This window comes from Myxine glutinosa, chromosome 5, assembly GCF_964187855.1.
Source record: "Myxine glutinosa chromosome 5, kmMyxGlut1.1, whole genome shotgun sequence".
In the NCBI taxonomy this organism is placed as follows: Eukaryota; Metazoa; Chordata; class Myxini; order Myxiniformes; family Myxinidae; genus Myxine; species Myxine glutinosa.
The window spans coordinates 41167996-41180075 of record NC_136265.1 but is presented as its reverse complement, the minus strand read 5'-3'; the positions used below and the strand labels follow the sequence as shown (position 1 = coordinate 41180075).

The window sequence follows — 12080 nt, the reverse complement described above, 5'->3', positions numbered from 1 at the left end:
GGGTATTAAAGGAAGGTGTTGCACAAAAATCAATCGCTCAAAAACATGAAATACGTTGTCGGGAATTTCACGTGTGAGGAACAGTTGTACATTTATTGAGATCGATACATTTTTTTCTTTTTTTGCCGCCTCGTCACTTGGTTCCCAATGCTGCCCCCATTTGCATCTTCACTGTTCAGATTAATTTATCTTTATTGCTCATAATGTTCAATTTCCGGTACACACACGACCCTTGCTTGTCGTACCAGATGGCATGTGCGGCCCGTGAACTGGCGAGCGCCGCGCTGACACAGACCCTGAACCTGTGGGAAGAGGCATGCCGGACTCTTGGTGATCTCCTGTGCGAGCTGCAGGAGGCTAGAGACTTTGCTTTTGCTCAGGCTGTGGCCCAACTCATCGTGCCATCCGGTAATGAGTTTTTATTCACTTCAATTTGGGGCTATGGTGGGTATATGCGTGAGCGAGAAGGGTAAGGAGAGCATATACATACAATGTTATTTGTTTATTTATTTTTTGGATTGGGGCAGCTAAGAGGATTGACCCCAAGCTCTGTATTGTTTGTAAAACTTTGACCTCCAGGACGGTCTACGTAGTTTATACCCGGTGCAATGGAGAACATTGCAGTGCCAGGCTGGTGCCATTTCGTGGATCAGTGCTTTATCGCCTCGTAACTGTTTGATTATGCATTTGGTAATAAACATTCTCCATCCCCCATCCTCACTGCAGATGACATCACTATAGCACCCTGGGATGTCATCACAATAGCTATAAACTGTCAGCCTGGTGTTTTCCAGGCAGAGTGATTCATCAATGTGTGTGCCGTCCCTCGGATGGACGTTAAATTGGAAGTCCCGTCTGCCGGCATTAGTTGATGGAGATTAAAGACCCTACTGTGTCCTTCCGAAAAGTAGGTATGCTATCGCCGGCACCCTGTACAAATTGCTGTTCTAATATACGTAGGGCACTGCATCAGCGGCACAGCTGCCCCCTTAGCCAATGATGCTACCCCCCACCCCCACTCCCTCCTTGCTTGACTGTCCCTCCAGATACTTAGAAAAAGTGCATCATATGTATATAGCGTGAAAAAGGCCCATTTGCAAGAAGCCAGTGATGATCAATTTTTGTTGTTGTTGTTCCTTGTGAGTAGGAAAGACAACGTTGTTGCAGCTGAGGATGAAGACCTCGAGCACCGCTCTGTCGACCTTGGAGGCATTTTACTACCGTGGCGTTCTTTTTACACTATGGTGGGATCTGGCACGTTCCAAGAATCTCTCGGTAACTGAAGTCTGCACGTCCATGCAACATGGTGTTGTGGAGAACGGTCCAATGGAGAACGGGGAAATTAAAGCTAACCCTGAAATGGAAGGATACACCAATGATGCATTGCAGAAACTTTTTGACGAAGGCTGCCAGACTCTTCTTGTGGAGGAGCGTGCCGAGTTCCAGGCATTGCAATGTAAGCAGAGCCTGATCCAAGAGAGGATCACCACTGTGAGTGCATCTGTGGATAAGCTCTCAAAGTCTGAGCCTGTGATGTCTGATAGTACAAAACGGGACATCTGCAGCTCAAGAAAGACTGCTGGAGACGTTTATTGTGTCGGTGAAACCGAGTTGATCCCTGAGGATCAGAATTTGGAAGAGCAAGAGCAGAACACCAACAAATGTTCAAAGAATCATGAAGGCGGAGGAGGACATGAATTTTCTAACTTAGTATCTGAGGAGTTGGATCCTGAAATGAACGTACCTGTTATGGCTGAAAACACGTCAGATGGAACCGGAGGAGTTGAGTGCACAGAGATCGGTGAAGAGCAGCTTGAGGAATGTTCTGCAGGTGATCGTGTTGCTGTGCACGAGAGCGCAGCTGATGGGTGCGATTTATTGGATGACTTGTCAAAGCTCCGAGAAGAGCTGGCGGACATTCAGCCTCAGCTCGACAGGATGTCTGCCGATTTGAAGGTAAGCTTGCGTGTTAGTTGAGCATTCCAAACTTTTCGACCTGAAAGCGAAGGTCAAACATTCACAAACCAATATATGCTCGATCCGATTATTGAGGATTATTAAGGGCAGTGAATGCTCAATGTCGATGACTATCCCGCAAATTCCCGTGGAGGCTGCCACCATGTCTTTCCTTTGTGGATCTCTGATTCGCTGTTTAAAGCCCGTGAAGTTTTGATGCCAAACAGGAAACTTTACAGTTACGTTTCTGTTAAAGCTTTGTGATTCCTTGTTTGATTCTTAAAGCTCTTACATGAGCCTCGATCTTGTATACAAAAAAACAAACAATCTTTTTCAAATCTTCCAATCGCAGCGATTGCATTTGATGAAATCCTGATACGGCACAGGAGATTGATTTATGCTCAAGTGGAGTATCATGAACCACATCGGAACAATTTTTCGCAGATCGTCTCCATTCGCGATTTCGGCGATCCATTAGTTTCATTCAAAGTAACATAGGCCATGTGGTTCATGATAAGAATTGTTACGATTTGTCAACGGAAGTAGAAAAGTTAAGAAATTTGAACAGTTGCCAAATTTTTGGCGAATTCAGCATGTTCTACACCACCTTATTCAAGATGCTACATTCGTTATTTGTTCCTGTTGTTTGTGTCCTTTATGACATCCTTAAAAACAATAAGTTTCCTATTTGGAATGATTTTCAATTTTGTTTAACTGCCAGGTAGGCTCCTCTGCGCATGTGCAATCAGGACAAATTCAGAGCCAAGGTACTGCTAAACTACAGGTTTGTTTTGCGATTCATGTTCAAAATATATGATGCGGACACTTGGACGTTGACCGCGACCTTTCAGCAAGAAATTGATGCGACACCCTCCCACCTTCTTAGAGCGGCCTTCAAGATATAGTGGCCGATGCGGATCATTAATGCGGAGTTTTCCCAGTGTGCCAAGCTCAAACCTGTTGCGAGAACAGAGACTGCGACAAGCTGGACATATTATGTGATCTGAAAGGTGTTGTATTCAACCAATCCAACAGGTGTTGACCAAGCGTCCCACACAGCGGTTGCTTCGTGGTCAAGGACGCACCAGGACTTATCTTGATGGGCTCTTGTTGGATTGTGATGCCTCTGATCAGATCTCAGCAATACAGCATCTCAGGACATTGGCCAATAATAGGGTTATCTGACGTGCCTACTGAAATGTTTTAATAATAATAATCTTTATTGGCCCGTGTCCAGGGAAATTCCTCTGTGGTGACACCGCAAGTTCAAACATCATGAATAAAACATAAAACATACAAAGGAATAAGAAAACAGGGTAAAAAAATCTGGAAGATGGACAAAGCAGCAAAAAATGGTGAATAATTTGAATTTAGCACTTGAATTGCACATGGTACAAATGACTTTTTGAAAATGTTGTTCTTCGTCTGCCTCGCATGAAAACGTCTCCCTGATGGCAGTTTTTCAAAAAGTCCATTCAGGAAGTGACTTTCATCGGTACATACATGCATTTACATGTATTTTGCACTTGTTACCTGTGTCCTGTACTTACCATAATTGTTGTACTTGACGTATTATTATTTATTTATTATCAAAACAACATTAAATTGAAATTAAGTTGTTCCTCGATCATAAACAGACGTTTATATAGACGGAGGGACGGAAGTAAACCAATTGCTTAACCGCACTTTTCGCTTCGTGTGCGTGGCGTAAAAAACAAACAAACAATTGTTTCGGTGACCTTGGCCAAACTATGACATGCGATCTTCATGCTCAACCATTCTTGTGTATCAATGGGACCTTGGTGGTTAACAATCGGATTCGACAAAGTTTTACTTATTTATCCATCTTGTCCACCCCTTAAGATCTCACTTACCCCTCATCGCTACCTGCATCCCTTGTTTGTCTGTCTCTGTTGACTTTCTTCCTCCGCCCTGCTGTTTCCTTCGGTATGTTGTGCCCCACCTCTTCCACGAGCCTAGACCATGTATTAAAAAAAGACAATCAACAAACCATGGGCTTGTGTGATAAAACCCCCTGGAGGAATGTGAGACATCTATGATCGAACTTTCCACGCACTTTAGGATATTGTCGCTTTGTACTCAAGTTTGCTTTGCATCAATATAAATATGTATTTGGCGGGTTTCTTCTTTGTCGTCATAAACAGGGACCATTTCCTCCTGTGGCCGAGTCCTGCTTGCTTCTCCTCCATATCTGGCTTTTGATGCCCTCATCGCAAGCTCCGACGCACGTGATCAAGCTCTTGCGACTGGGCGATCGTTTTGCCTCCGAGCCTCCATTTCGCCTCGCCTGGTCCAATCTCCGCTCCTCAAGCTTGCTACACTCCGCCAATGGTGATGTCTTCGCTCCACGGTCTTCCACCGAGTAACCAGACATCATTGCAGCCGTTTGTACGATGATCTCAAATGTGAGGTTTTGATATGTTTTTATTTAATTTAAAAACCCATAATTATGATGCTGCCTCTTCGGGTCGCATTGTAAAGACTTTTCATCTTTTGCGGATACAATTACTTTTGGCATACACAGTAGATGAGGTCTAATATTTTTCGTTAACCTCGACTGCATTTCTCGAATGCCATCAAAAGGAAGTGCAACGTTTTCAAACTCGTATTTCTCCTTCATGAACACGATTTATAGGAATAAAGTTTTCCGAAAAAGACACAATTTAGTTTAAATTTGCCTTTTCCTCCCAGGTTAAATTTTTCCCTCGGCTTTGACTTGGTTCCGTGCTCAATTAAAGGTTTGTTTGAGCAAGGACATGTTTTGTTTTAAAAGGGATTTTTATTGACAACATTAATCCAATAATCGGTGGGATTTAATTTTTGTTAAGAGTGACTAGAGTTCAGGGATAAGTTAGGTCTGTAACTTTTCATACAGGGTCATGAAAGTACGGGTCATGAAAAGTCATGGAATTTCACTGACTGTCTTTTCTGGAAAGTGAGAGCTGGTGTGTTTTCTTTTGGCCCACCACATTGTTATGTTACCAGTTACCTAATCTGTTATTCATCTAAAGCAGGATAGTGGTCGACTTTAAATCCTTGATAATTTGGATAATATTGCTGATGTGTTTTTAGGTAGGGTGGTGTGTAAAATATGACTGTGTGGGGTCATGGAAAATCAGTCAAGGGTCATGGAAAAGTCATGGAATTTCAGATACCCAAAAGGGTACGTATGAATCCTGTTATACAAGATGTGGGCTCATGGAAGAGAGGTAACGGAGGGTAACCGGATTTGTTACAAGGCAACATAGGGGTGGTGGGGCCACAGTTGGACAAAACTAGCAAGGGGAAAAAACCGGAAGAGCAGATTATTATTGTTTCGTATGCAGCCCGTGGCTGCTGCTAGTGCGACTGTCGCTGATGCAGTACCTCCTGATGGTACTCAATTTGCTGACCTCAGAACGATGACAGGCTGAGTCAATCCACCTGGTGTTATTTCAACGGCACGATTGGGGTCTCAAACTCAAGACCTTAACCATTAAACCAACATCAGGCTTTATGAAGAGCAGATGGAGGATGGAAGCAGAAACCGGTAAGAGTGTCGCTTGAGGTGGGGTTAATGGAGGCAGTAAAGATTGGGGGATGACTTGGGATGCTTGCCTGTAGTCCTCGACTGAAGATTTCCAGTAGGCATTTCCACAGATTGGAGAAAAGAGTGTGAAAGCCTGGATTTTGAGAGTTTCACCGAGTGGGGTGCACTGGAAGAACGTCTGCATCTTGAACGAGTTGTGAGGCTATGAGGGCTAAGAGAGCAGAGAAAACTAGACCCAAATAGAAGTGCCACCAATGTATTTGTCATGTGAGAGCAACAGACCCTGTGCTTTGGCATCATTTTGGGAGATGCTAATAATTTTGAGGTATAGATTCCAGGAAAGACGCATGTGATGCTGGCGTCTCAGCCAATAGTGGAGAGCAGTACTCCATTGAGCTTAGACCAATACCTTGTTGGCTGAGTAGATCTGATTTTTCAAGGAATTATTTGGAAAAACACAGGATGCCCAGTCTGTGGCTGATTTTTCAGGCCAGCTTTGCTATATGGTCAGTGCAGTGAGGTTGAGAGGTGCAAGAGACTGAACCTCTATCTATGGAAATGGAGATGTGGGTTAGTTTGACAAGATGATTGAGTGACACAGCGAAACAGATTTGCCAGGATTGAAAGACATGCTCCATAACAGACTAGCAGCCAATCAATTCCCGATCAGCAAAGAGTGATGCAGCTGCTGTCTGCCTTCCGGTGGGACAGGTGAACAACTAGGTTGAGTCATCTGTGAAAAGGAAGAGACCGTTTTCCAGCATTAGAGAGGTTGTTAACAGAGATGAACAAGACTAGGCCCAGCACACTACCTTGTGGTACTGCATCCTCATTGGGAGAGGAGAGTTGTCGAAGGATTAATTATCTTGTATTACTAGAAGGAGAGGAGTTTGTCCGTGTCCTTCTGTCCGGCACGCGAAGAAGCAGGACGAGGTTTACTGAAGCAGTTCCTGCTGTTGTAGAATAACATAAATGGTACCGTTGCAAAGCTAATAATTAAATTACTTGGAACAAAAATTGTGTGTTTAATCATAAAGAAGCCTGTTGTCAGCTCTTCTTTCCTGATTGAAGAAGAAGAAGCGGGAATAAGAACTTAATGCAGCAGTTCCAACAATAACATTTGTTATTCTACGACAGTAGGAACCCTTTAGGACACGGAAGGAGCACATAAATGGAAATACAGTAATACTTCTCAAAGCAATAGAAAAAATATAAGTACACGGAAGAAACACGCCAACAACCAGAACTACCATGAGAGCAACAACAACAACCATTGCCACCATGGCAGCAACAACAACAATTACGTATTATAAAAGATCCTTTTTTCGTGTGTTTCATGACATTTTACATCCTCCTTGAGATTCATATAGATATGTGATATGTTTAAGTACAACATGCTGTCTTGATTCAATTGTCTTGTCTTTTATTTATATATACTAGGGCATTGCCCGTACGTGGGTGCCCGTTCCTTGCCCAAAAAAAAAAAAACGCTACCCGTATGCTCTACCCCGCCCGTACGCCCGTAAACAAAAAAAACAACGCTCTTCGCTTCCGCCCTTCGCTCTGACTGAATTGGGAGAAATAATGCGCATAAGAAATCGAATTACGTACCGTAATGGCGGTCAGCTCGTAACGCGCTCAGCTCCGCTCGTCTCACATCGGCCACGCCTACGCAACAAAGCATTCTGTGATTGGCTGCCGGAAGTGAAGTCTTCACTGTCCGGAAGTTCGCAAATCGCAGTTACGATGAATCGTTTTAATTTAATCGCAGTTTGAATTCGTTTTAAAACATAGTTTAACGGCAACATAGTTTTCCAACGTGAAATAAATGAATACGCTGTCAAATGTGCCGTCCGAGGCAGAGTCTGATCGCCACGTTCGGCACACGTGATAGCTCGCTGCTCTCTGATTGGTTGAAGCGTTTTTTGGACATAGCTCGGTAAGTACTTGTCCGATTAATTTAAAACCTTGAAAAGGCACATCCTCGGGTCCCCAGCAATATACCTGGCAAGTTTCAAGTATATCGGACCCGTGGTTGTCGAGAAACAGCGGTCACAGACAAACACACAGACACACAGACACACAGAGATTACTGGAATTATAGATAGATATACACATACTGAATCGAGGCTCGTGAAAGAGCTAACATTTATTTCATAAACAAATCAACCAGACAAACAAAATATATAAAAAGAGGGAGCGGAAGACAAGATGGGGAGAGAAGGGGAAGCACACAAACACAACATTTGAGAGCAGGGAGAAGTGTGGGAGGGAGAGGGCTTGGGGGAAGGAGGCGTGGGAAGGGGGGGGGGGGGGGGGGGAGAGGTATAAAACACAAGGAGACCAAGGACTTCCAGGACAGAAGTTGATATTTCAAAAAAGTGGATTTGGGGTGAAATTATCGGGGGTAGAAAAGATCAAGGTTTTGGATGGGGGAAGATAAGAGATGGTGGTGAACAGCTGTTTTAAAGACCTGGAGGGTGGAGTGGGATTGAAGACGGTGAGGGAGTTTGTTCCAGAGGTGGGAGAAAAGAGGAATGAAGGAGTGAAGGTGAGCAGAGAGTCTTGATTTTGGCAGTTTAACCATAAGAAGGTCGCAGACAGATCTTGTGTGACCTGTAGGAATATTTGAGGGACAGAGCCCAGAGAGAGCTGGGGGGGTGGGGGGGGGCAAGGCCACAGAGGAGTCGGTAGAAGACGGAAAGACCACCAACCTGCCTGCGGTGAGTGAGTGAAATGGCCCTTGGAGTTAGCTTCATCGCGGGAGATTCCAATGATTCTGAACGCTTTGGTTTCAACAGCGTGAAGACGAGCTAGGTGTGAGGCAGGAGCACCAGCCCAGAGGGGAGAGCAGTATTCCATTGAGCTGCGGATGAAAGCCTTGTATGTGGTGAGGAGCTCAGGTGTGCCAAGGAAGGATTTCGCACGACGGAGGATGCCCAGTCGGCGACTGGCTTTGGAGGCCACATTTGAAATGTGGTTTTCCCAGGAAAGATCATGGCAGATAGTGAGACCCAAAAGCTTGAGTGACAGAACTTCTTTGAGAGGATTATTCAGAAAGTGGATGGGAGGGTTGTCCAGTCGGTCTTTTCGGAGAGACATCGTAAGAGTGTGAGATTTGTCAGGATTGAAAGACATGTTCCACTTGTTTGCCCAGTCTGTGATTTTGTCCAGGTCTGCAGAGAGTGAGGAGGCTGCAGAGTGCCGATCTGAGGGATGAGGAATGGAGCGACAGAGAGTAGAGTCATCAGCAAAGAGATGGAGAGGATTTTCAAGAGAGTCAGAGAGATCATTGATGAAGACCAGAAAAAGCACAGGGCCCAGAACACTGCCTTGGGGAACTCCAGCCTGAACAGGAAGAGGAGATGAGAGAAACCCATTCAGGGCCACACGTTGACTACGACTCGAGAGGAAGTCCGCCAGCCATGCGTGGAGATTTCCATGGATAGCAAAGGAGGAGAGTTTGGTGAGCAGAGCGGGGTGCCAGACCGTATCGAAGGCACGTGATATGTCAAGGGAGACAGCTCTAATTTCCTGTTTGGCATTGAGGACCTCCATCCATTGTTGAGAAAGCAGAAGCAGCATGTCCAGAGTAGAGTGACCAGGTCTGAAACCAAATTGATGATCAGAGATCAAGCCATTGGAGAAGAGGAAAGATTTCATATCTGAAGCAATGATGGATTCCATGACTTTGCTGATAATTGGGAGAAGGCTGATTGGTCTGTAGTTGCTAGGATCTGTTTTTGCACCTTTTTTGTGCAAAGCGGTGATGTTGGCTGATTTCCAAGCAGATGGCAGATGACCTTGAGCAAAAGAGAGGGTGAAGAGAACAGAGAGAGGGAGTGAAAGAGCAGAAGAACAGGATTTTAGGACCTGTGGGCTGATGCCGTCAGGTCCAGTTGCAGAATCAGAGTCGAGGGTTGACAGAAACTTTTCCACCTTGTCAGGAGGAAAGGACACAGAGTCCAGGAGCAGCTGGGTATGACTGGGTACGGTGGGTACAGAGAGGGATGGGTTTGAGACACAAGATTTAGAGGCAAACACAGAGTTGAGGCATTCAGCTTTTTCACGTGCGGAGTCAGCTGTGTAGCCGTTTGTGGTAAGGTAGGGGATGGAGGGGGAACAAACACCAGAAAGAGATTTGACCAGACGCCACCAGAATTTGGAAGAGGGAGACAGATAAGAGAGTTCGGTCTTGAGAATGGAGAGATATTGTTTCCTGGCTCTCCTGAGGGTGGACACACACTTGTTTCGGGCTTTGAGAAAGGAAATGAGATTTCCTTCCATTGGATTTGCTTTCCAGGAGATGAAGGCCAGTTATTTCTGGGCAACAGCCTCACCACAAGATTCCGTGTACCATGGACGGGAGGAAAGGTATGACAACTGAAGACGAGATGGGATAAATCTGTGCATGAGAGAGAGCAATTTACTTTGGAAGAATTCCCAGGATGAGTTGATGTCAGAGGCGGTAGAGATTGGAGACCAGTCCAGATGATTGATGGCTGCTTGAAGACCGTTCCAGTTGGTCTGAGTGAAATGCCAGACTCGTCGACGCTGAGGAGGCTCTCTGAGAATGGTCAGAGAGATGTCCACTTTAACAAAGTGGACAAAGTCTTGATTGTTGTTGACAACTTTTTGATTGATTATTGTTGTTTGTTGTTGTTAACAACTTTAACAAAGTCTTGATACTGACAGGCCGGTGGTCTCTGTCATCTTCCCCCTCAGTTCTGGTCTTGCACCCTCTGCCCTCTCCGCACTTTGTCCCCCAAAGTATCAGCAGGACGCAGGCCAGTGGTAAGGGGTAGCGAGCCCAGATCCACCAGCAACTCCCTACTAGTGAAACTGCCTAAATGCAGATCCACTGCTCATCTCCACTCATTTATTCCTCCTTTTCCCACCTGTGGAACCGACTTCCACACTCTTCAATCCGCGTCTTCCAGATGGCTGTTCTTTACCATCTCAGGTCACCCCCCATCCAAAGCCAGGATATTTTCTCCACCCGTTAAACCATCCCCCACCCCTCCCAGAATTTTGCTTCTGTATCCATCTTGTCCACCCTTTGCGTTCTCCCCCTAACCCTCATCGTCAGTCTCCATCCGCCATGCTGTTAGCGTTCCTCTTTCTCCTGCTGCTGCGTTTTTCTTATGTTGTGTCCTGATCTGTTCTGTGTCATAGCTGTTCCATGAGCCTGGACCGTATGTATGTATGTATATATATATATGTATGTAATAAAATCCATCAGCGAAGTGACGGGTAAGCACACCTACTAATTTGTCATTTGCAGGACACCAGGAGGCCTTCAGTGCATCACATAAATTGCTAAAGGCACTCTGCTAGATAGTTACTGGACAAAAGAACACTATGTTAAGTTAGAACACTTGATCTTCAGTATTCAAGTCCACTGTGGTTGTGATGAACTATTTGTATGTATTATGGCCTTCAATAAAAGGATCTTCAACACAGGAGGCCTTTCGGCCCATCAAGCCTGCGCAAATCTATGGTGGTTAGTGCATGCTTCATCATGGACAAACAGCACTTCCGGTGGCCAACCCAGAACTTCCGGTTGAGGGTTCCATCGGGTTTTCAGAACTTGCCGAAGAACACGATAAACGCTTTGTTGCTGTTTCTCGTGATTTTGTGTCAGTTGTGTATATGGCAACACTGAAGGTTACACTCATATTTGTAGCACATTAGCAGGTTATTGTATTAGTTTTATTTGGAAGTGTCGGTTTAAGGCCGACTTGTTTGTAGCTCCGAGTCGTATCAGGGGATAGCGGAAATAGCAGGTCGTCATTGTTGTAGGAATGTGAGGAAGTAGCTCATATGAAGATAGTTATGCTAGGTTGAAAGAACGGATAGTTTCCTATCCCGTAGGTGTCAAGAGTGTGAAGAATATGGTGACAAAAGTTGGTTACCTTTGTTTAGCCAGTCTGCAGAGGAGATTGACGATAGTGAGGGGGTAACAAGTGCAGGCAGTTATGAGGATGTAGAGTGCAGGCAGTGGTAAGGGGTAGCGAGCCCAGGTAGGTGAGGGGCAGCAAGCGCAGGCAGTGGTGAGGGGGCAGCGAGCGCAGGCAGTGGTGAGGGGGAGTGAGCGCAGGCAGTGGTGAGGGGGGAGCGATCGCAGGCAGTGGTGAGGGGGGAGCGATCGCAAGCAATGGTGAGGGGGGGCAGCGATCGCAGGCAGTGGTGAGGGGGGAGCGATCGCAGGCAGTGGTGAGGGGGGAGCAATCGCAGGCAGTGGTGAGGAGGGGGTAGCGAGCCCAGGCAGTGGTGAGGGGGGAGCAATCGCAGGCAGTGGTGAGGGGGGAGCGAGCGCAGGCAATGGTGAGTGGGGAGCGCAGGCAATGGTGAGCGGGGAGCGCAGGCAATGGTGAGCGGGGAGCGAGTGCAGGCTGTGGTGAGGGGATAATGAGCGCAGGTAGTGGTGAGGGGCTAATGAGCGCAGGCAGTGGTGAGGGGTAGTGAGCACAGGCAGTGGTGGGGAGGAGGAGGTAGGGAGCATAGACAGTGGTGGGGAGGAGGAGGTAGGGAGCGCAGACAGTGGTGGAGAGGAGGAGGTAGCGAGTGCAGG

General features: G+C 46.1%; 1 protein-coding gene and 1 long non-coding RNA gene across 2 annotated transcripts in view; one reads left to right on the top strand and one right to left on the bottom strand.

Moving 5' to 3' along the window:
* LOC137427640 (gem-associated protein 5-like) overlaps window positions 1-6917 on the top strand; it is an 87800-nt gene extending 80883 nt beyond the window's left edge. The window contains exons 25-27 of the mRNA XM_078777949.1: window positions 249-408; window positions 1148-1956; window positions 4122-6917. Of these exons, the coding sequence (XP_078634075.1) occupies window positions 249-408; window positions 1148-1956; window positions 4122-4343 (1191 nt within the window). The 3' untranslated portion in view covers window positions 4344-6917. The remainder of the gene's footprint in view (window positions 1-248; window positions 409-1147; window positions 1957-4121) is intronic.
* The window catches only part of LOC137427639 (uncharacterized), a 49706-nt gene extending 38046 nt beyond the window's left edge, over window positions 1-11660 (bottom strand). The window contains exon 1 of the long non-coding RNA XR_013623462.1: window positions 11422-11660. This is a non-coding gene — a long non-coding RNA (uncharacterized LOC137427639). The remainder of the gene's footprint in view (window positions 1-11421) is intronic.
* Between the last annotated feature and the right edge of the window lie 420 nt (window positions 11661-12080).